Source organism: Crocodylus siamensis, chromosome 10 (assembly GCF_052110815.1).
Source record: "Crocodylus siamensis isolate JL-2025a chromosome 10, ASM5211081v1, whole genome shotgun sequence".
NCBI classification, from domain to species: domain Eukaryota; kingdom Metazoa; phylum Chordata; order Crocodylia; family Crocodylidae; genus Crocodylus; species Crocodylus siamensis.
Genome location: NC_143404.1, coordinates 62,280,728 through 62,305,583, shown reverse-complemented (window position 1 = coordinate 62,305,583; position 24,856 = coordinate 62,280,728). Strand labels below are relative to the sequence as shown.

The 24,856-nt window shown below is 38.4% G+C and overlaps 1 protein-coding gene across 3 annotated transcripts in view; it reads right to left on the bottom strand.

The window, feature by feature from the left end:
• The window catches only part of TSHZ2 (teashirt zinc finger homeobox 2), a 297,739-nt gene that overhangs the window by 119,262 nt on the left and 153,621 nt on the right, over positions 1 to 24,856 (bottom strand). The window contains exon 2 of one of the 3 annotated variants that reach the window (XM_090064957.1): positions 5,363 to 8,441. In XM_090064957.1, the coding sequence (XP_089921083.1) occupies positions 5,371 to 8,441 (3,071 nt within the window). In that variant the 3' untranslated portion in view covers positions 5,363 to 5,370. Of the gene's footprint in view, positions 1 to 3,489; positions 8,442 to 24,856 lie in introns of those variants that run through there. The other 2 variants (XM_090064958.1, XM_090064956.1) reach the window with 2 other exon arrangements.

The following is a 24,856-nucleotide window of genomic DNA, read 5'->3' as shown; positions in this document are numbered from 1 at the left end:
TTTGCTGAATGTAAAATGTTTCATTTTGGGGATAATTTTGGGGGGCATGGAGTGTCACTTCCTACATGTTACATATGGTGTCTAGGACAAGGCAAGCTGACCTCCCTGGTCCCTAGGTGATGTTAGTGTTAAATAACAATAATTCATCTTATTAGCAATATAACCCTTGCTTGTAAAAGTCAAATAAACCAGCATTAAGGTACCTTAAAAAAACACCAGATCCAATCCTGCTCCCATCCAAGTCACTAAAACAGCTCTTGTTGGTTTAAAAACAATCAGGAGCAGGGTGACGTAGAAATCTTTTCCCTTTCCACAGACATTTTCAAGATGTAAAATGTCCCCTGTTCTGCTGCTTTGGCCTTCTCAAGGTTTCTTTTTGCAAGAAGAGAGGTACCAATCCACCTCGGAACAGCGAATAGTCCCAGGGTTAGAGCATTCACGTGGAACGCAAGAAAAGCAGAGAGAGTGAGAGCGAGGTCCTCCCATCCCTGAACAGCTAGTCGCCTAGGGGTTAGGGCATGTATGGGAGGATGTGGGCGATTCAAGCTTCTGCTCTGCCTTTCTCCCACAGCCTAGGTGACTGCCCTAACCACCTGGCTCTTGGCTATTCGCAGATGAATTTCCCAGCATTTTGTCTGAATATTGCTGACTTGCTGAACAATGAGTGCAGATCAGGTCCTTCGTTTGCAATGAGCCTTCTCCACTAATGTCTAGTGCTGTGTCTCCATCCACCGATTTTGATGGTGAATTCTGCTTACAAACCGATGGTATGACAAAGGCAGCCATGCTCTAAGACACCCTATTCTCTTGAGTTTATTAATTGTTTGCGCTTGTCGTTATGGGGGTGAGCAGGATGAAGAGTGGGCTGAATTCTCTAATTCCCAAACCTGGGCACCTGACTCAAGCAACCGTCTTAGTCCCATGTAACGCTGACATTGGCTAATAGCCGAACATGACATTCAACGCAACTCCTGTTGTTTCAGAGGAGAGATGAGAAAATAAAATGCACAAAAAAGAAGGAGGGGGAAAAGAATCTTCTATTTTGGTATACTTAACACATACAGTTATCTATGTGTCCTATATATCATTTAACAAATTGCTTTGCAATTCTTACAGGGCGTGGTATAATGACTGATTTAAAATCACTGCATTGCTTAAACTGCATTGTTCTTCATCAAGTTGAGTCATTTTTATGTGAAGTGTCAAGCTCTCTAACAAATAACTGCTGCCAGACAAATCAAGTTCCTCATCTTAAAGCTACGGCTAAATAGTTTATAGCTTTAATCTGCTCACTGAGGTGTGCAGTCTATGACAGTAATTATAAATGCAAGGAGAAATTATAGCTGAATGCTTTAACTGCATTAGGAGCCATTTGATGAACAATCATGATTGCCTGCTCATTTTCAACAATAGAGGGCAAGTTAGTGTCAGTGCATTAGAGGATTTTCAGTTCTGCTCTGCTCTTTCTTCCATTTACCATGGAATGTCAGTTGTCTCCTATAAAGTAGAAAAAAACCTCTGTAGATGCTTTAAACTTGATGGTTAAAAAAAGACAAAGGAGGAAACAGAGAGAAAAACTGTTTATCATTATGACTCATTTTTTGTTTTGCAGCAGCCTTACTTTCAAATTAGTTCATTCCAGGTAGCTGCTTGTTTACTTACCAGGGGCTTTTGAAAAAGAAATCTTCCCCACCAGCCTGGTAAATTTAAATTTATAAAGACTCATTAAAAAAAAAGTTTTAAATAATATTATATAGAGCATCTAATACTGAAGTTCAGTATACACCAGTTTACAGTCACTGTCATCACCTGAATTTAAAGGCAAGGTACGTCATTATATATACATCCTCCTCCCAGAGGAAAACGTATTTCTAATTCAGCTGCAGAAATGAACAAATGTTTTTAAAGGTATAAGACCAAGCAGAATTTTTGAGCTAATTAAAGCAACGCTCCATAATGTTTATGGGCTTTCATTTGAAGAATAGCAAAAACAACAGAAAATTTGCAGCTGGTAAAATGAAATGCCATCAGATACTTAGAAATTGAAAATAACATTACATTATACTACTATACACATTTTGGTTTGAAAAATTCAAGAAAACCAAAAGCAGAGATGACTATAAAGCAGATATATACACACATTTACATTTACCAGGAATTTATTCCAAATCACTGATAAACAGCCCCACTGAAGTCTTTAAAAAACACCACGCCCACCTTTTCGCATTTCCGCCTGCCCCTTCATGAATTTATATTTTTAATACTATATACCTTATTTTTCAAACATGGATTTCAACAGTAACTTTCATTTTCAATACGGGAAATATTTTAATCACTGCCATAGTCTGGATAAATTTTTCCCACTCTTTTTGCTGCATTTTTTATTAGCGCTTATATTTTGTTTATTTCTGCTTTGATGCAACATTTTGTACAATTAATGCAGAAACATTTATGCATTTTAAATGTCTAAGTATGCTTTATATTTATTTTCTCTAAATACTTCACACTTTTCAATTACCATACATATTAAATACATGAGTTTCTGCTGGCACAGTCCTTAAGAAGTACTGTATGCTAAAATTAGAATATATATTGAATCCTTACCATGCTGTTTTTAAGATAAGGAAGCTTTAAAAATCCTTGTTATTTGTCCTGGTCTTCTTGCAGAGATCAGGAAACAACCCATATGAATAAACTTCTGGCTCAACATTTTTAGCATAGTCAGAACTTAGGCAAGCTAAGAGCTCAAAAATGGTAATAAAATCTTTACAGTGCTATCCAAAATACCCCATAATTTCACACAATTTGTGCTATCATGCATACCAACTAAAATTATAGTTCCAGGTAACAGTGCTATCACTCTGTCATCACACTTTAAATATATTCTTTCAAAGGTAGGATACAGTCTGCATGCTGATATATATTAGATATGTGCGAGTATTAAAGGGATGACCATTTCTAGGTACCCAAAAACTAATAAAGCAGTGTGTTCTTCATATAGGCTTACCTCAAGTTAGTAAAGCTGGCAAATATATTCCTTTGGGTTTACTGCCACTCAGAACCCACATTTTTCTGAGCATTTCTAAAAGACTTCTTTTGGTGTATTCCAGTCCCCAAATTTCATTAGAATAATAATGGGTATATACGGTTGTGTCTCCAGATTTCTTTAGAGCAGTAATGTGTATATATGGTTGTGTATTTGAGTTGTTTTAATAACACCACCCTTACAAAGGGACGTTAGACACAAATCAGTGAATATGCACCAAGTATTAAGTCATGAAGATGCCAAAATAATTTTTAAAGTCATATATTGAGCAAATAGCTTTTGTTTGATGGGATCCAAATTATTGGTTTGCCCACTGGATCGCTAGTATAAAAATGCAAATGTCAGTACTTTAATGAATGCTTTCTGGTGGTGAAAAAAGGCTGGTTCCTTTTTTCTCCCCCTCCCTCCCCCCCCCAAAGTCTCTCTTTATTTTGATATTTTGGCATTTTTTGGATTTTGAATCATTAGGAAATGGCAAGGTGGAAAAATATCAGTTATAATCAAGGAAACAAAGGACATTTATTCTTTTTTTTTTTTAATTGGGCACTAAAGTTAGGTGAATGATGATTCCAACCAAGGAATATTGGCAGCTTTCATTTTTTTTTATTCTGAAACTCGCTTTTTCGTTCACATCTAAAGATGATGTTTAGAAAACATACATTTTTCCATGATGCAGAACGCCTGCACATGCTCTATGCAAAACTTAAGAACTATTATATTTGAATTATATACTACTTCTCCCCAAATTATCCCTTTTTGATAATTTTTTTAATGACTCCAAAGTAACAGGACTTAAGCCATAAAGAGGGCTTGTGCCAGCTCCAAGAGCATAGGGATGAAAGCAAATTTTAAAAGCTGGGTGACTCTTTGCAGCCAACAAATTTGAAAACTGTACACAAAAGTGAATTCATCCCAGAGTGTTCATACCCTCGTCTTGTCAGAGAACAGCAGTAGTATCACATGGCCCACATGGCAAATCACATAATAGCTTTCCTGTTGAATATGCATGATCAATCCATACTGTAAAAAAGTCCAAAAGATATTCAAATAAAGAATGCATTGGAGGAAATTTTAATTTGCCTGTGGATAGTGTGCAAGCGGAGAAGGAGGCTGAATTTTCCAAAGACATTATTTGTTGAGAATTATTCACACAGCCCTGCTGGTTACAAATACTTCAGAACTGGAAACATCTATTTGGACTTCCAATTGATGTGTTTCTTATTAATTTAAATCAAGAAATGTCAGGTTTGGGAGTTAAGTAATATTAAAAATGCTATAAATTATGTATCAGCTAAACAGTATATTAGACATCATAAACATTGGATGTGACTGTACTCCAAGCTATGCATCTCCTTCAGCAAAGAAAATAGCTACATTAGTACAAAAAGCATCCTGAAATCTGTCTTTTTGTCAAAGGTTCAGCTTGTGATAAAAGCTATTGATTCTCTCAATGAAGAATCTAAAAGCCCCATATTTGCCATTGATCTACACCCAAAACTTTCACTAGAGAACATGGGGCATGGCACGGTGATACTGAACTGAGCACTAGGATCACGCTGACAACATGGCCTGGAGCTTTCAAGAATAAAGAACAAATGGATGGGGATGAAGGAGTGAAACGGTTACTCAGAATAACTCAGAAGAAAGTCTACTAGTATCACCGGTGAGGGAAGCTATTATAAGATACAATGCAAAACAACACTGCTTACCCAAAGGAGAGCAAAACCCACGTTTTAGATCATCAAAAGAATTTCAGTGTTCTTAACAGAATAAATGGACCAAAGCCTAGTTTTAAGCAACTAGGCATTTGGGATTATTGAGATTCTCATAATCAAAGTTACATTATCTTTCTCTCCCTTCCCAAAGTAAGTGTGATGGTTTATTAGCAATGGAAAGAAGAAAAGTCAGTCAGTCCTTGGAACTATGAAGGAGAAGGGATTAAAAACACAGTGGAAACATGGCTGTGAAAGCAGAAGAGTAGCCATTTATTTGCTCTGTTCATGCTAAACTGAATAGTATGCAGACAAAAAATAATTCTTAGAAACAGGAAAATAGAGTTGTGGAAAAGTGGGGAAACAATTAGGTTGAAAACATTACAAAAAAAAGCAACTTTTCAATACAAGCCAATGTAGTAATGCATTTAGCAAGCTTTGTTCTTCAGAGCAGTGTAAAAATGGACCTGCACATCTAAACTGACTAATGCATCAGTATATTTTACATTTCACGGTTTTCTACGTTTAAGAAAGCACAAGTGCTTCAAGAGATCTCCTTACAGTCATGAAATTTAAACTCACTATGGAGTTGGAGCATGCATACCTTAAGAGTTATTCTTCATCCACTTCTGCTACAAATTGTGAGTGGTGTTCTGGTGACTTGCTGTGTGTTTTGCTTAGATGAAGTTTTACTGCATGTTTGCTCGCAAATGTCCGACAGCACAACTTACATTTGAACTTACAGTCTGTGTCCTCTTCTCCAGCTATTGTTTCAGGCGATCTTTGAACTGAAACTCTAGAGATTTCTTGCTCTACCTTGGTTTGCTGTTCCACAGCCAGCCTGTTCATGTCTTTCATTTGGAAACCTAGATGAGATTCTAAGTGACTAATGTAAGTCGATGGCGTTCTAAACTGAGATGCACAGTCACTGCAATAAAAGATCGGGTGCCCTTTGTCCATGTTTTTCAAAAACTTTGTTCCTCCAGTTTTCCGCAGCTGGTACTTGACATTTGCCAGCCAATGGCTGATGGTGGTCATTGACAGTCCAGTAAACTTAGAAATCTGCATGCGTTCTTGAGGACCGAGATCAGATAATAAATATTTACCTTCAGACGTCTGGAAGAGGCTGGAAGCAAACTGAGCTTGTAAAATCAGGAGATGCTGAGGGTTCCAGTTGGACTGCCTGCCCTTGCGTTTATGTAGAGTGGAAACTTCTGCGGAGACATCCTCAAAACGTCGGACGTCCATTTCCAATTTCATCGACGGGATCCTAGATGACGCAGCAGGTTTTGGTGTTGTAGCTTTGGGAAGAACTTTGACCATGTCTGCAATGTCAGACAAAGCATGTTTCTGAGGTGGGGAAGTACAAGATTGTGCTTGTGCTGACTCGGCTTTCTTGCTTTTGGATTTTGTCAGATCTATAGGCTGATCGTTGCTTTCAAACAAATAATGCCTGGATACATTCGCAGGCTTTGGTGGGGTTGGGGCAGGCGACAAAACAGGTTTCTCCATCATATTTAAATTAGGTTTGTGAAACATAGAAATTGTGCTCGAGCTGGGGCTGGAATTGGATTGGGCCCGTAAAGGCTCAGTGGCTTTGCCCAAGTGATTATTCAGTACAGACTGCAGGGCACTCAGTGGGTTGATACAAGGCAGTTCAGAAGAGTGGTTTGTGGCAGCACAGCCATTGCTAAGGGTAGACACAGTTGACTCTTTGGGTTTTGCCTTTTCCTTCTCAGTGTCTTCTTTTGTTTTGTCCTCCTCTTTCAAGGGGCATGGCTCTGTCTTTTTTGGCTCTACAGAGGCCTCAGATTTGGGGGGATTTTCTCCTTCACTCTGACAGAGCATGGCAGGGTCAGGCTGGATGCCCTCTTTAGCATAGTCCTTTTGTACTTCTTCTTTGTCATCCATTTCCTTCTTCACTTGAGTGCACTGGGACATATTTGCTGAAAGAGGAACCAGAGGCATAACTTTCCACTTTGGAGCAATGGGCCTCAATTTATTGGTCATCGTTGGCCTGATCTGCAGGACCTGGGAACCCACTGGTAAAGACGGTTTAGCTCCCTCTGACAGCTGATAGGCTGCATGAATACTAGGATATGCACTCCAGCTGGGAGCTCCATTTTGAGCTTTGTTGATGGCTGTCGTGACTGTGTTTTCCAAGGACTTTAAAATATCCCCACCACCTTTTGAACCATCTTCTAAATCTTCTTCCCTTAGATACTGGTATTTCATGGTAGGGTCTAATGGTTTCTGAAGGACATCTTCATATTCTTCCGTTTTTACCACTTTCTCATCTTTGTTTACATCATCAAGTTTGTCTTTTTTACTCTCTTTCTTTAGCTCGGGTACAGGTGCTATGCAATCTGAAGACGCATTACTGGACGGTTTCGAAACCTGAGTGTCGTTGGTTGGCACCTCAGACAGAGACTGCATTTTCTCCACAGCCAAAGGATCTAGAACTAGTTGCTTTCCTTTCTTTGAAGCCGAACTTGTGACTTTCAAGAAATGGCCAGTGACCATCATGTGAGTGGTGAGCTGCTGCAAGGTGTCGTGTGAACTCCCACATTCCATGCACTTCAAAATCTGAGATTTACAGGCCTCAAACTGCCACGTGTAGCTGGCACCATTTTGGTAACCGTAGCGGTTGTTAGACGACAACTGCAGATTTGCATTCTTTTGAGGAGAAAACGTATCTGAGAAAGATCCCGTCGTGGAATCTGGGGAACAAGGCCGATTAACATCAAACACACGCTTCTTTGCTGGAGTGACCATTTTTGAAGAAATGGTGGGTACTGGCTCCTTCAAAGGCACTTTTTGGTAGTGTTTTGTTTTTATCATGTGAACACTCAGGTCTTGAAGGGAATCAAAAGAGTCACCGCAGAACATACATTTTAGGACTTTTTGTGCATCTTCCTTGTCCATATCCTGAAAGGCCCTTTTCCGGGGCTTTGAGTAGCTGGTCGGTCTGTGCTTGTCCTTTTTATGGTTGTCATCTTGGTAATGACCAGTTTCATTCATATGGACCGTTAGCTCTACCAAGGTGTCATAGGCAGCACTGCATTGCCTGCACCGAAACCTGCTAGCACCTGTGAATACAGTTCCACACATTTTGCTGCTTTGTCTGTAGAGCTGGACTGAACTGAACAAGTTTGGTTTGGTGACAGGTCTGGAAGGTAAATTCTGTTGCAAGCTTTTTGACAATGCATCTTGGTGCCAATCAAAGTCGGCTTTGTTACTTCCATTTCTGTTGTCGCAACCCCTCTTCTCAGAGTTAGACAACTTGAAACCCAGCCCTAAGCCTGTCCAATAAGAGTCTGACAGTATGTTGGCATAGACCGCTGTCATCTTATCCATGCAATTATGTGCTTCATTCTGAGGTTTAGGGTGGGCGTTGGTTTTTGGATTATGAGCCTCTCTCAAGCAAATGCTTTTAATATCTGCCACCTGGTCACTAGCATCACTTAATAGTGATTCATTTTCTGCATCCTGATTGGATATATGACTTACAGGAGAATTCTGGTAGCTAAAACTTCCTTTCTGCTCGGGACCCACTTCATGTTCTTCATCTGTACCAGTATCATTGCTGCCCTGAAGTTGGGCTGTTGAATTACTGTCATCACCATCCTCTTCTTCCTCCTTTATTTCTTCGTCCTCCTTTAAATCTTCCTCTTGGACATAACCTGAAATGTAACATCAATATATGAAAAAACACATTACAGGAGAATACTGCAATTTGATTTCTCTAGTTTCACTATGTACTTTCCCTACCAGACTTCATTTTCATCTACAACTTTATTGTCTGTTAGTACCGGGAGTGAAAAAGCCAAATGATGTCTTTTTGTAGAGCTTGCTGCTTTTTATTGGCAGATGATCATAATTCCTTGTAACTGCCAGTGATTCTGAGTTAATAATTTTCTTGTCATAGGAATATAATTCTAACTATCCTGTAATGGGACAGCTGGAAAAATCATATGTGAGAATTTTAAGTTCACAGTAAAAGCTTCAAATCTATATCAAATTGTTATTGGCCTGAGAAAAAGGCATAGGCCAGGAATAGAAGAAAAATAATTACTGTAATCTTCCTGGTTCATTGAATCATCAAGGTACAGTAATCTTTTACTACCTGATCGCCTAAATTGTACACAGAATGTACACAAATATCTTTATGCCAACATGCTACACTGGAAATATTAATACATTTAACCTAAGCCCCCTTGTGTATAAATGGGACATTCTGGATAAAGAAAATTATGCTTTGATAAAACAAATATTCTAGGGCAAGAGTCTGAGCACCCATGGAAGGGTGTTCCCATAGATGACAGCAAGACCAAAAAAGTCAAGCAAGTCCAGTCTGATCTCCTTTGACAAATGTACTATTGTAATTAATAAGATGAACTTGATACTAGTGGAGCTGTAAATTATAAATTAATTAAGGAATTCAGTTATTATCTTGTGTGTGTGTGTGTGTGTGTGTGTGTCACTAAATCAGGGGTAATGCCACTGAAGCAAATGGAACCTGGTAAAAATTGTCAAGAGGGAGAAGTAAAATGGATTCGTAGACTGAAATCCTGGCCTCATTACTGTCTATTGCTAAATTCCCATTTGTTCAATACAGCCAAGATTTCACCCTCATACTTGAATGGGGATGACTAGAGCTGGACAAGTACCACAAATACTCTCTCACAACCCTGCTTCAGGCCATGCTCAGGCCTCTTCCTTGTACGCCATGGGCCTGTCTACATGAGAGGTTTACTGTGCAGTTGACTGATTAGGTGCTCAACATCTACATGTGAACCCCTATTAGGCTAGAGTAAACTAATTTACTCCACACCGGGATAGTACTTGAAAATATTTGTATTTCCAAGTGCTAACCTGCTGTGGAGTAAAATAACTCCGTAGCAGTGCACATATAGACCCTGGAAGGGATGGCTGGGGCACAAGGGTGCTTCAGTGGGGCTGCTCTGCCCCAGCGCAATGTGCTGAGATCCCGGGAACATATACAGATGCATGCCTAGCAGCAATAAACTCCAGAGCTAGCACTGAGCCTTAACAGGCACATATAGATGTACTCCATAAGTAGAAATTTAGTTGACACAAGCATGCATGGTACCCAAACTTTAAATTCATCTTCTTACAAGAATTGTTTGGCTGGTTAGTCACGGAGCACAACTAGTGTTTCTAACCCTCATGATTTCATTAAAAGATTCATGTTATTCAATATTTTTTCCTGAACTGTCAGCTCCTGGAATAAATATGCAAAAATTAGGAAATAATTTTGTAACAAAGTGATCAGGGCCTCATGATTGTGGAGAAATACTTGGAAATGTGAGCCCTCAAGTTCAAAAACCAGAAGAAAAAAAATAAAAAAAATCCATATTTAAGTTATTTGTTAAAAATCTCTAAATGTTTAAACCAATCTTGTGGCTACTGGGGCCTCTTTATGATTCCTGCACACCTGAATTTAGCATTACTGGGTAAATGATTCCTGAGTCAAGGGGATCCTTCCATTTGAAATATTAACAGCGGTGATGAAAATATGGGGCGGGGGAAGAACTTTCTGTGAAATAATTTTCAGAAATTCATTTCAAATTTTCAGCTAATCATAGCTAAAGCAAACAGAGCAGAGTTGAGAATCACATAAGGAACTTCAGGCGAAATGTTTGCTAGTCAAGGAAAAGAAGAAGGAGTTTAGAACAACAAAAAAAAATGAGTAGATCTACTTGTAGAGATCTTGTGAATAATAAACAAAAGAGATTAAATTCACTGGATACATTTCTTTTTTTGCAAGTTGTTCGCTCGGCTCTAGGAAGAATACCGATTACATCATTCTTACAGCCTTCTCTGGCTGATTGTTCCACGGGGATGATACTAGCAAGCTTCTCAATCAGAGGTAAAGATAACAGCAATGACTATGAATGAATGACTACGTGCCATGTATAATGTGATGAAATAACAATAATACATATCATAATGATAATAATACTGTGTAATTCAATAGATTCTTTCAACCAAGAATTTCAAAGCGCTTGTCAAACACCAAATAATTAAGCCTCTCAATATCCCTGTAGCAGTGGCGCTCAACCTTTTTAGACTCAAGGCACCCCTCAATAGACTTTGCTGCATCTCTTAACCGACTCAAGGCACCCCTTGGAAAATGCTGACTTTTAGTTTTCACTTGCCTTTTTTACTACAGAAAGATAAGAGAGCCATTTCTTCTGCAGCAAAGAACTCAGAAAGACCTCGCCAGGTCAGAATGGTTTCCTACCTGAAATCTCTGGATTTACTATATGAATCAAGTTTGCACACCTAACAGTGCAACATCATGTAGCATCCTGGAAAGGATCTCAAGACACCCTCAGGTGGGCAAACTGAGGTACAGACAGCTTAAAGGACGTGTGCAGGGAAAGGCAGCAATTACAGGCAGAACTGGGAATAGCACTCAGGTGTTCCAACTCCTCGCTTGGTTCTCTAACAACTAGATGATGTTTTCCTTGCCTTCCCTTATGAGCTCATGTGTGTGTGTGTACGGGGGCGAGAGCTATGACACATCATGAATAGTAATCTTGTTAAACAAACAGCATGAACTGATGAGCAGGACTGACATTGTTCTTGTGGTGTTAGAGATACTGTATAGTGTAGGTAGCAACACTGGACTCCTGCCAACATGCATCACAGTGCCAAGCATATTACAATGAGCAAAACAAAAATAAAGAGGGAATCAACTAAAGGAATCATAAGAAAAGCATGCACAATAAACAGATTTCACAGCTGTGGGTCGGTGTTGATTTGATTCTCTGTTTCTGTATCAACTAGTGGAATAACATTAACCCCATTTTTCATGAGAAAGGGCATTTTTTCTTTGGAAGCTAAGTACTGGAGTCTTGTCCTCACAATAATCTGTCCTTCTAAATGGATTTACTAGAAGGAGCAAAAGTGCCAGACAGCTGCACATACCCCACAATACAGATAAAATGTTATGCTTAATTAGACATTGACATGTTTACTATAAAATTTACAGAAGAGTAACTCATGCCAAGAAGTCCTCTTTCTTTATTTTCCCTTTTTTTGTGTCTGCATAACATACAGACACGCTCTAATGCAAGCGATAAGGTAACTTATCAGGAAGCACCATCAAAAATTCACAAAAGCATCACTCAAGGCTGTTTTAATAATGGTTAAGAAGTCCAGGTAGCTTTAAACACATCTTTTAATATCATGCATTTTAAACCATTCACTTGAAATGATTTTATTTGCTCCTATTCTACCATGATTTCATTGCTTCTTTCCACCATGGAGAACATAAAACACCAACAGATTCTTCCTGTGCCTGAAAAAGGGTGTTTGTGCCCAAAAGTTTGCATAAAACAATTTGTCCAACTATTTAGTTGGTCTAATAAAATATATCACCATCTGCCCAAAGAACCTTGTCTGCCTTCATTTGTTCTGGGCGTTCTGAGGAGGAAGGCAAGGCCTTTTGAATGCAAGCAGGCTGCTAGTATAATAAATGCATGTACCCTCCCATCTAAGATCTGTTTGGTATGGTTTCACCATTTGTAAAGCATTGTATAAATGCCTACGAAGTGGATGAATTAATTTAAATACTTATTTAATAGACGGAACAATCTGAGTATTTTAGAAGGAGATTTTGGTTCTGCACACTGTTCGTTTACATGGGCTTTAACCCTGGCTATACCTACACACACATACACACACACACACACACACGCATCTAAATAGAGAATGGTAGTATCCATGTATTACACTGCAGATACAGTTAATAGGTTGTATTTAAAATGCATAATAAGCAAACTCACTGGCACTTTACCCGCTATTTTTTCTCCTGGACTTACTCTAACATTCCCTACCTCTGAGCAATTCAAACAGTTCCCATGAACACAAACAAATAAATGGAATAATAGCAGATAAACGCTTCCTTCTTTTCTCCAACTCAGAATTTTTCCAAGAAAATTAAAACTGTCTAATCAAAAGTATAATATAGGCAGTTGGCCATTCTGAAGAAGTGGTTGGCTTTACGTCTGCTATCTTGCCAGCTAAGCACAAAACAGGAACTTTCTAGTCTTGGATATGGGCAATTCAGGGCCGCCTAGAAGAAAATACAGCACTTCCTTTTAGCTTAAATAAAGCCTGAAATATTGAATCTCACAATCACAACACTGTTATGGCCAAATAAAAATAACAGTAGGTCAGCGTGAGACGTTTCTAAACTGTTGTTTGCAATGCTTTATCCCCTTTGAGCTTAATGCAGTTGCCCGCAGAGGAACCAAAGTATCATGGGGTTATAGGGGGAGGGGGAGGTATTTAGAAAACAGTACCTTTTTTTTTAACTAAAATTTCCCTAAAATAGTTAAAAATGGAAACAAAACAATTAAATAAATGGGCCAATCTACAGTAAAAATTCACAAGCCGTGTTGTGGCCTTCAAGCCCCATTTTGATTTATCTTAAAAATTTGGTCTTTTTTGTGTCAAACATACTCTGTTTAAGTCCCTCACACCAACCCAATAACACGCAGCCTAGACCAGATTATACATCAACTGTGAACTTGGACAGGAGTGCGTGAATACATTTTTTTTTTAATATGCACTTTTACCATTAATTTTCTAGCAGGAGATTCTATTTTTGGTCAATTTTGCTTTTTTCCACATACAGAAACATTTCTTTATATATATATATAGATATAGATATAGATATATGTTTCTTTCCAAGACTGGAAAATTTATTTTCTGCCAAGAATAGGGACAGTGAATCATTGTCCAGAACAACACTGCTAATCCACGTAAAACCCATACACCATCTGTACTTTTTCATATATATATTCCAATTTTACTTGAAATAACATCATTAGTACAGGAATCTTACAGTGCTATAAGGTGATCTTGTTTCCTTCTTGTCTGGCTTGAACTCAAACATCTTTTCGGTTTTGGCAAAAGCTGTTTCTTTCTCTGAAATATTTCATGCAGATAATGGATAATGACCACTTCTCATTCCTTTTTCTCGAAACTGTCTAACTACATTAGCTATCCAAAGACAAATCATAACGTGGCTCTTTGTCTAAGTTCATGGCTGTAGATTCATCCCAGTTTGAAAAGCACCTGAAAAGATAAATTGGCACTCGCAGAAAAATCCATCTCTACTCTACTAGATAGATCCTATGGTGAAGGTATTTTGGAATTTCGCAAAACTGAAGCTAATGGGACACTATAGAAATTTAATCATGCTTTATAGAAATAATGCTCCAAACCAACTGCCTTTGCAATATGGGAATGAGTAATACAGCCTATGGGGTTGTTTTCAGCTTATAGTATAGAAGTCTATGCAGTGTCTATCACTTTCCATTAAATGGTAGGATGCTTAGGATCTAGAACTGAGTTATCATTCTCTATTAAGTTATGCAGGACCCTTTCAGAAGAGCATGGCAAACCTTTGTCTATCTTAAAACCATAGGAATAAAACAGAGAACACCACCAAGGCTCTCTAGACCAACTTCTTTGAAAGTGCACTCCTATGGTCCTATGGATTTTTGTTTTACAATCCTGTGAATAGATCTTGTATGTCCTCAAGATCTTGAGAAAATCCTGAATACAATAAACTGGCTGTGTGCCATGGAGTCATTAGACATGTCAGACATGTAGAAATTGTTAGCAATATTATATTCATCAACATTATGTATAGGTGCTTCCCAATCAGTATTAAATTGGCCAGCAATGGGATTTCTATTACTTCTCTTGTGATGCTGTTTCCCAGTCTAACAGACTTTATGGTCACCAGTAAGATATCTTCTCTAACTGTCAGCCAACATTTTTTTTGCATAATATCATTTCATCCAATGAATTTCCACAGTTCCTAGCACATGTAAAATTGTATTTTTATCTCACATGTAGTTTTCTACTATTCTGAACTCCCAACTTGTCCAGGAAACTACAGCAGGTCACATTGTGGCTAAAAACCAGTAGAAGCATGTAAATAACATCTTCTGGTCTTCTCATAATTGTCCACTGGAGACCGAGTTAAATTGCTGACCCTCAACTGCCCTTCAATCTCACAGCAGCTCGAAAGGGGAGATATTCTCACCATTAGCTGTCTGCTTATGGAAACAGCTTTAAAGATGTCCCTTAAACCTATTACATCAGCATGAGTTGAGGGAAGAGCTTGTTCTCAGCCTCTTTCATTTACTACATTATGGTTATATTAGAGTGTTCAATTCAAGAGCTACATTACTGTGTAGAATAAAAGCAATAGAATAAAAACAATAAAAACTCAGCTACAGTCACCTCTGAATGCCCATCTCAGTAAGAGAGGTGTGGGGTCCATGGAAGAGGTAGTTCATATAATGTCCTAACGCCTGTATGGAAAATCAGTGGCAGTGTGGCCATGTGCCAGCATGGAGTGGCATTTGCCGTAACTGTGTTTTAGCACAGGAAGCCAACTTCACAGGCCATAACTATTATTTACATATGGTGATGAAATAAGCCAATTTTGGACTTTCATCCTGCTATTCTGTAAATACAGTTTCATTATAAAGTTCATTATAACAGTCTGATTCTCTATGATTGAGAAAAGCAATGTGCCAATTGACTTGGGGGGGAGACCTTCAACAGCACAGAACTGGATCATGCCCTTTCCAAATTCTGCTGAACTATGTCGTGTGTCCAGTGTCAAAATCACACAGGTTAAGATAAGAACATATTTTCCATAAACTGGGTTTGTAAACCCTAAGCAAAACCAGCAATAAAACAGGAACCAATAATAAAAGTACATCTGAAAAGAAGAAGAAGAGAGACGGGCTTTCCACTAAAACTAAGATTCCAAAAACCAGAATGGGGAAGGAGCCATAATGGATCTTCCAGCTGACTTGCTTTCTCTAAGGCCTAGGTCAGCCTTGTCTACATAGTCAGCCATCACAATGTAAGATCCAAAACAATTTAAATCACACCAACCCTGCTCCAGGTTCAGCCAGTCTGATGTACTGCATTTCTAGATACCGTTTTTGTTTCACAAATGTATGCAACTGTGCTTAGGGTCAACACCCCAGATGCCATACCTGAAAGCTTACAATGTTAATACAAAAATTTACCTTAGGTTAAAAGGCTCATGTCTGTTGTTCCCTACAAAGTCCTGAAATTCATCATTTTGCTTCTGTTATTTTAACCAGCTGACACTGGACATGCTTAAGCCAGTATTTTCCTCGATGTGTGGGGCTCTTAGCAAAGTCTAAGTAAGCATGTAAGTTTGAACGTACATGTTTTTGCCTTTACAATCACTTGCAAGTGAAAATATGAGAAATCGGATATCTAGTTATCTTTTTTGGGCCTAATCCTATTGCCAGTTGAAAACCAGGCCATTTAAATATTAGCTTGATGAAGTAGAACATATAAACATCGGAATAAGTTGTATGCAAAAAATAAGCAGTTAAAAAGGTGACAGATATTTTGAAAAATGAGGCTTCGTTTGACTGAAAATATGTGCTGGCAGTAAATTTGAGTCAGAGGTCCAGCTATCTTAGACACATCAATACACCAATGTAAATTAATTTCTTCCAGGAAGTATAAAAGGTGAAACATTTCAGTTCTGTTTGCCTTTTTTAATGCCCCCCTTCTTCTCCTGTCCTATCATGGTTATAAGAAACAGCACAATGGCTTTGTGAAGTTCATATTGTTAATCAGATTTCCAAATCAATTGCTCTTTTTTGCATTGTTGTTTCCCCTCCCTCCTGAATACTCATCTAAATATGTTTAAGTGAAATGAGCTACCAATCAGAATCGCAAAAACGCATATCTATATACATTGAAATTGTAATGAGTCTTACCAGTGTATTGCTAGCACTTTGGTTCATTTGATATGAACTTTGTTTTTTTAAAGTACCACATGGTAAGGCTTTGAAACTTCAGTTTGTTAAAAAAAACTGTAACAGCCTTACAGCCTTTGAAGTCACTACTGATATAACTCTGAACAGATCCATTCAAGTTCAACTAACATCAGACAAATGTTTAGTGTATCAGAGGAAGCCACAAAAGCAAGGATTTCATCAATATTTCACAACAGCCTCAGGGAAACTGTAGATTGCAATGCTGTAGGGCAGCTAATGGAATTACACACAAGGGTTTTGTACATTTAAAATAAGCAGCTACTAAAAAAATTACCCTTCAGTTTGATAGAAACTGTATAAAACTGCAGATGGGAAACAATTAAATAGCTACCAACATTTATCCATGTCAGCCTGATAGGTCATTTAATAACAGGTATTTCTTTTTTTCTTTTTTTTTTTTTCCTGGTAAGGCAATAATAAAGATTAACATTTATGAAAAGTAGTATAAAATATAGTACAGCCAAATGAATAATTAAAGATGCTTCTGAAGAATTTGTTTGCTATTGTATGGCCATGAAGACTGCATTCCAGTAATGAAATACATTTATATTAAATACAATTATAAATAGAGAGAGGCTGAAAATAATGTTTATGGACACTTGTGCATTTTGATCTTTAAAAGACAAAGACTACTTTGAATCATTTTTCCTACATATGTGGTTTCTCCTCATATTGGGAATTGTGGATTGATTGTCTGGTGTAGCTCACTTTGAATCACTCAGACCCTCTTTTAGAATATGCATGGGGGAAGCTTGAAGCCTGTGAAATTATATCCAATAATCCACTATAAGATCAGCATTTTCTCTGCAAGACTCTTGATCAGAGTCAAGAATTTTGCATATGAAAGCACAATGTATACTCCAAAGTTAGATCCGTACAATCATATCCCTTTGTACTATTGTATTCAACATGGAAAAATAATAAATATTGTCCCTTTACACAGTTGGTTTAAATGGTTAGAGATGGTCCCATGCTATGGAGAATTCCTGTTTCTATCACTAATTAATGCATGTACAGAGTTTTGAACATGTAGGCCACTATATAACAGACAACCATTATTATTATTGTTTAAAGTAAGCCTAGCTACTTCTTGACCTCTCCAGTTCAAAGGAGACCAACCTGACTAAAAATAATGGGGAAGCCAACGAAATGAAAAATAATTTAAGTGCCAATTGAAGAAAGCATTTAAACATTTTTTTCCCATTTGGGACAGCAAATAGTCGACTTCCTGCCTTAATATAGGGATTATTGAACAGATATGTTTGATTACTATCATATTGACAGTTAGAAATTAAATTGCAGTATCCTGGCTTCAGAGACAGGGACACAGCTAAATGAGATGACTCTAATGTGAAGGAACCATGGTTAGATGAACATCTGGCCAAGGCACAGGATCTCCTACATTATAATTCTGGCTATGCTACTGATTGTTATATGGCCTTGGGCAATTCCCTGGTGGTCAGTTCAATGCTTACTGAACTCTACGTGCGCCTTTCCAATAACTTCAATGGACAGTTTTTCAGTTTCCTTTTATGTCTCAGTTTCCTCACCTATTAAATGGGTGAAAGCTGCTGACGGTGCACACTTTCAGGAGATCCTAAGGCATATATACTGTCTGTACAGTGTTCTGAAAATCTGAACTACTACATGAGGGCTCCTCCTTATGATTTGGTGGTGGTAGAGGGAGAGGTTGTAAGTATCCATTAAGGCGTAAGGTTTTTGTGTACCTGAAAAGACTGGTATAAAACTTCAGCTCCTCACTAGAAACTGAACATTAGACCTTGATATTGCCTTATTTCTACATTTTTAAAAACATTACCATACTTTTAAAAGTGCGTTAATAGTATAATATTTGTCCAAATATACAGCTAAGTTGCAACCCCAGTGAGATGTGCCTTCAACAACAGATCGCCAGAAATATTCACAGCTCTATGCTGATTAACCATCATCAAATGCATTGATTCGGCAACACTGTTTGTCTTTTAACATCTCTTTAGATAAGGTGTAAAAGCAGAGTGTGCAGGATCTAGCAAATTACAGTCCCTTTTGTCTTCTTTTTTTAATCAACCCAATATACAAATGATATAGAAAAGGTCCGTGGCTTCACTTGTAAAGTCATGCCAAGTTTTAAGTGCGAATGGGATAATTGTGAAAAATGTACAGAACATCAAATGTTTTATCTCCCTCCTCATTTGCCTTTCAGGAACATACTGTTGAAAATGCTGGTCCAAATGAATAGTCTATTTCTTTTGTAATAAATATTATGGCCAGCAAATGCTGACTTTTGACCATTAGACATCCCTGCACTTATAGCCATATAACCATCAAAGCACTAAGCCGGCATGAAGGTCATTACCCCGGCCAGTATCTGCCTTCAACTAACTTCTCAGATATGTAAGCAATAAGCAGTCGCAAGAGATTGATATGATACTTTGTGAGTAATTTGGATGAACTATAACACTAACCCAGTAAAGTATTATAATTTTAAATGTGTCCAGAAAATAATTGAAATTCTGGTTTAGCTTCATCATAATGCACAGTGCCGAGTGTATTTAACAGCTGACTAGTTTAGCATGAATATTGCTTTACAAATGAGGTCATATTGTTTTTAAGAAACAATATTGCTATCAAACATGTTTAGGAGGAAAAGCAAGAGATTATGAGTACACTTTTAACCTTTCTGTCTCTTTCTATCTCTGTTTACTATGGTGATTTAGGTACTCAGTGTTGTTTGAAGGCAAACATAGGAGGTGCTGGCATTTAGAAGAGACCCAGTAATGAGCAACTGGCAGTCAGATTCTTTCTTATTATTACTCTGTCACAAAATCTCTGTTCTACATCACTCCATCTTTGCAACACTGGCCAGAGATGAGAAAGGTCAAAACATCTCCCTCAAACATACAGCATATACATGCACAATGTCATTCCCTGAGTCACATACAATAGTCAGAATTCAATCCATATTATAGACAAGAGCAGAATTCATACAAGCCCGTGTGAAGTTTCATCCCAGTGACGGCTTTTTCCCTCTCGGGGCTAGTGTGTTATGAGCCACAACTATAACACTTAATAAACTGTATCCTTTTATACATTAGTTTTACTCTGCTGTCCTTTCTTTCTCTCCATATTTGTGATTGCACATAGACCCTACAGATTTTATATTGCATGTGTGCACTCGGGCACGCATGTGCATGCACACTTACACAGAGTTAACTTCCCAGCTGGAATTCTCTTTCATAGACCAAGATCTGATCCCGCACTTTAATTCCTGTTGGAGTCAGTTAGCGCTCGAGGAGCTCAACCCCTTGCAGGATCAGATGCACTGAGAAGCTCATGCAGGTCCAAATTATAAGGTCTACACTGTGTCTGGAGACCAATGGCATCACCTCTGTAGGAGTGACCAGAAGTAAACCCACTTCCACTGAAAGCAACGTCAAAGCTTCAGATTTCAACGGCTGTGTGATCCAGCCTGCCTTAAAACTCTGCTTATCAAAATAATTAAAGGCCAAAGAGTATTCTAATTTAAAGTATTATAAATTCAACAGAGGAAAACACACCTTTAGGGACAAATACAGAAACACAGGGGAAAACACAGCAGTCAAGGGCAAGAGCGTGGATGGAAAACTTCCCATTTGGAAATGCCTCATTATTCTTTCTTTGTGGTTGGGGTCTGTCCCCCATGGAAGAACCAGGCATTTTGCATTCCCAAACCCATGGATTTGAAAGAGTGTCTATAATGCTCAAGGAGAGCCTGGGCTGCCACAAACCAGTGGGAATCTCTGGAAGCATGACTCAAGGGAATCATGGTGCCTTCAGCTCCCTTATTCGCACTCTCTCCAACTTGATGGAGAAAGGGCCATGGCAGTGAACGAGTTTGTTGAGGCTGACTTGGTGCAGCATTAACTTGCAACCAACATACCCTGGTGGTTTGGATAGTATAATTCATTACTGTCCCTTTATAAGAATCCTGTTATTATTACTACTGTTTATTACACTACTGTAGGACTCAAGAGCCCTAATCCTGGACCAGGATCCTACAGTGCTAGACCCTTTACAACCTCAGAAAGAAAGGATGATACCAGCCCCAGTGAGCTTACAACCTCAGTACACCCTGGGTACATTTCTCCTCTGTCACATACCTTAGCATATTGCCTTGATTTGTGCTGTTTTCATCTGTATACATGAAGGGTTGCATGGAGCCTATTAATAATACTAATACTAATAATTAGCAGTAGTAAGATTAGTACTGTTGATTCAACTCTGTAAGAAGCACAGGCAAAACAAATCAATCCATGCCAACTGGAAAGAGCACCCTGCTGGTAGAGGAAATAGATGCTGTTGTTACCTGCCACCTAAAAGAATTAAAAATAATGGATATTTCAGAGGGAAAATATAAGCAATTATTGAAATAAAAATATTAAGTAACGTCCTTTTCCCTGATGTCTCAACTGCACAAAAAAAGCACTTAGAGCAAGGGTCAACACAAGAGCTGCTACAGATTCTAATCACTGCGCTCTCAGGATTGTGTTCCTGTCCTGCCTGAAAGTGATAACTGAAATTTATCATGGCATGGCATGAAACCCTCTCCCCCCACAAGAAACACAGGCGCCCGCAGCTGCATGGGCTCAGTTTTTTCCTGAATCTCAGCAAGAAATAATAAATATGAGTTATGAAAAAAAATCCAATAATCAGAAAGGTCATTTAATGACAGAAACAACTTCTTTAGAACAGGTGTCATCCTGTAACCACCTCTGGGCTTAGGATGACGGAGCCTGTCCGAGTGCAAGGAGACTACACATTACAGTCTTAATAATGGGAGTTAAGGCCTGCAGGAATCCGTAAAATAGCCCAGTGGGTCAAAAATGCAGACATTAAAATCCTGGCTGAAAGGTCAGAATACCTGTATTTACAACACACCCAGGTAACAGAATTTTATAAACTTTATAAGCTCAACTCTGCATCCCCTTCTACCAATGCTAATTTTGAAACATTCAAGAGCACACCAAGGCCTCAGATATGGGAGAGAAAAGTGGCAGAGACAAGATCCAAATAATGGAAGACTAATCTAGCTTTTGTTGGGGAGAAACCAAAATATGTATAAAAAAAGCCATGATAGCTTAAAAAAGAAGAAAAAAAATCTAAGATTCCCTTTGCTGCTCTTCGTGACGTTAAAAAAAAAGTATTAATAATATTCTAGAGTAGAAGCTAGAGCTTGGGGGAAAAAAAACCCTATCAGTTTTCAATCATTAAATATACATGGTAGGCAGAACTTCCACAGCTTTTTCTGTCCCTTCCATTTCATTGCCCTCCATTCAAGAGCATGTAATTGCGACTGCATTTCTAGCACTGCACTTTAGAAGTGAAGCAACCATACCTGGGATGTTTATTAAGGCATCATTATATGTCTGTGTGGCATCATTTATATCCCATGGAAAAGACCATGCCAGGTCAAGATCAGCAGTTTGAACAGACAATTCATCAGGTAGAAGCAGGTGGCGGGGCGGTATAAGAAATCACTCGAAAAGAAGCACAAACTGAAATTGATGGAAGTGTAAAAGTAATAAGAAAGTGATCAGTGAAACTACAAACAACAGAAAATAAATCAAAGGAAGCAAGCTGTGGATAGGAAAGCAATCAAGAGGGTTTCCTTAAACCTGAACAGCTTCAATCTGCTGTCAAAATTACCTGAGTCCACGCATAATTGTTTGCCTAGAAATTCTTGTCGGAATGAGCCAGGAAAACACTAATTTCAGGATATGCAAAGAAGAAGACTGGATAAAACATGCTGGATTTCATGTTCTAATGGAAAACAACATTTTGGAGAATGAGACAATCATCCAGATTTTGTTCATTATGTTGACGTTTCCTTCTAGGCCAGCTTATACTGCTATACTGGGCAGAGGAGCCCTGTATAAATGAGAATCAAGGGCAGAGCATTCACAACCAATGAAGAATTTGATATGGAAATAACATAGAACAAAAAGATGGGAAATGTGCAGTAGAAAGGTTAGTAAAAATTGACAAACAGTGCATAATGCAATCTGAATTTTATGCTGAAAAGGTAACTCAGATTGCATAGCAACTCTACTACCTCTTGAATAGCAGAATGTAAAACAGTGGGCGCATCTACTCATGCAACTAATCTGAAGCAATACAGTTCGGAGCAGTTTGAGCTGAAGTATACTAGTCCCAAGCACAGCATCTTCACGTGTGCCTGGAACAGTGGCGATTTGAGCAGTTTACACCAGAGCCAAGAGCCAGGCTCAGGCTCCAGGTGGTAGCATCAGGGAGTGGAGGGGTTGACTGGGACATGAGGGTGCTAAAAGTGCAGCACCATCTGCCTAGGTGCAGGCAGGAGTCTGGCCCTGTGATGGAAGGGCTCACTGGGTACAATACATACCCACAGACATTACCTACACACGCATTTAGTCGCAGTTAATTACCCTGCCATAAGATAGTACTGTTGCTGATAATACTATCTTAGTGGTGTTAATTAGTTTATCGTGGACTTATATTGGTGCACGTGTAGAAGGTGATGCTTTACTCAATGGCTAATTAGCCTACTTTGCAGTTGACTACATTTGTAGATGCAGCCAGTGTGGGTGAGTTTGAACTTCACATCAGTAAACCTTAGGAATGCAGAAAAACCCTACTTCCCCATTAATAATCAAATTATTTATTCAAGAGAAATTGCTGTTCCTTATCTTTGGCAAGGTATTCTGTTTTTAGAACTGGCTGGCATGATTCCTGTGAGAACTACACCATAACAAACTCAAAACACCGGAAAATGCACGAGGCAGTTGACATGCAAACTGTCCTACAGTTTAAGTGGAGAAAATCCTTCAAGATCTTCTTGAGTAAAACTGATTTGGAACCTATAACATTTAAAAAAATATGTATTACAGACCAGAACCCATGATAGACAGTCCAGACACTTCTGATACACCAACTGGATTGCAACCTGAAAAGTGCTTCCTTTTTAAAAACTCACTGTTGATTTTTTTGTTTTGTTTTCTTTCACTCACCATTAGAAGAAATATCTAAAGCCATGTTTACACCAGCAAAAAAAAGGGTTTTGCATAAACTAATCAACATGTATAAAAATCTAAGTGTAGGCCAGTCAAACTGTAATAGTCGCTGGTGACCGTATAAGGTTTACTTTGACCATCTAAGCAGGTGTTAATGCAGCAGTATACTTGTCTGCATTAGGATTTTAATTTGCATTATTTAACTTGGATTAACCAAATAAACATTTAAAAGTACCTCTTCTTCCTTGTGTAGGTGTGGAATTTGTTTTCTGTATATACAAGACATGGGGGGGGGACTTTTTTCTTTATTTGGTTGTATTGTGCATTCAACAACACTTTGTGCATTATCCATTTCATTGTTTCTTCAGCATGATCAAGTTTCTCCTGTTACTTGTGTGAGTCCTTTGAACAAAAACAGGAGCCAGGAAAATATTTTAAGTATGAGGAAGACTCAAGGGCAGGTGTCGTACTTGCTATTATTGTGAACTGAGTTGCTTAAAACTAACTACATTTTAAAGAGAGGACTCTGATGCACAACAAAACAAACCACTTCAATACATTTATAAAGACATGGGAAAACCTTTTCTTTTTCATCTTCTCAAAATTAATTCTGTTTAGAGGAGATGGATGGCTTGGTAACGTGGTCTTGCTGTCTAGCATTCAAATGTCTGTGGCCCCTAAAGTAGCCACTTAGCAATGGAGACATTGTACCAGGAAAAAGTCACCAAACCTGTAGGCTGCAGAGATATATATATTTAATGACTGTTGGTGAAGTATGGGATCAGGTCTACTGAACAAGTCAGGAGGATATGCAAGTCTCCAAAGGTCATGGAACATAGGAAGCATCGACCATGAGCTAGCCCTGACCTACGAATTATTAACCTAATTTTATTTTTGTCAGAACCTTAAGCTTTCTTGTGATAATTGGCCCAACATTTTCATTCACCTGGACCCAAGTTCATCACTGGTGCAATTTCTCCAAGGTAGATAGAATTACCAGGGGGAAAAGGTAGGCTCACTATTTTGGGGGGAGGTGTTTCTTGGCTGTGTCCACGGGGTATCCTTTATCCTGGTGTTAAAACTAGCTCATCAGTTCATTTCTTGTGAACAGACACGGATATATTAGTTAAAAAAACCCCACCCTCTGTCTTTGGAAAGAGAGAATTAAAATTTATCAGCCCC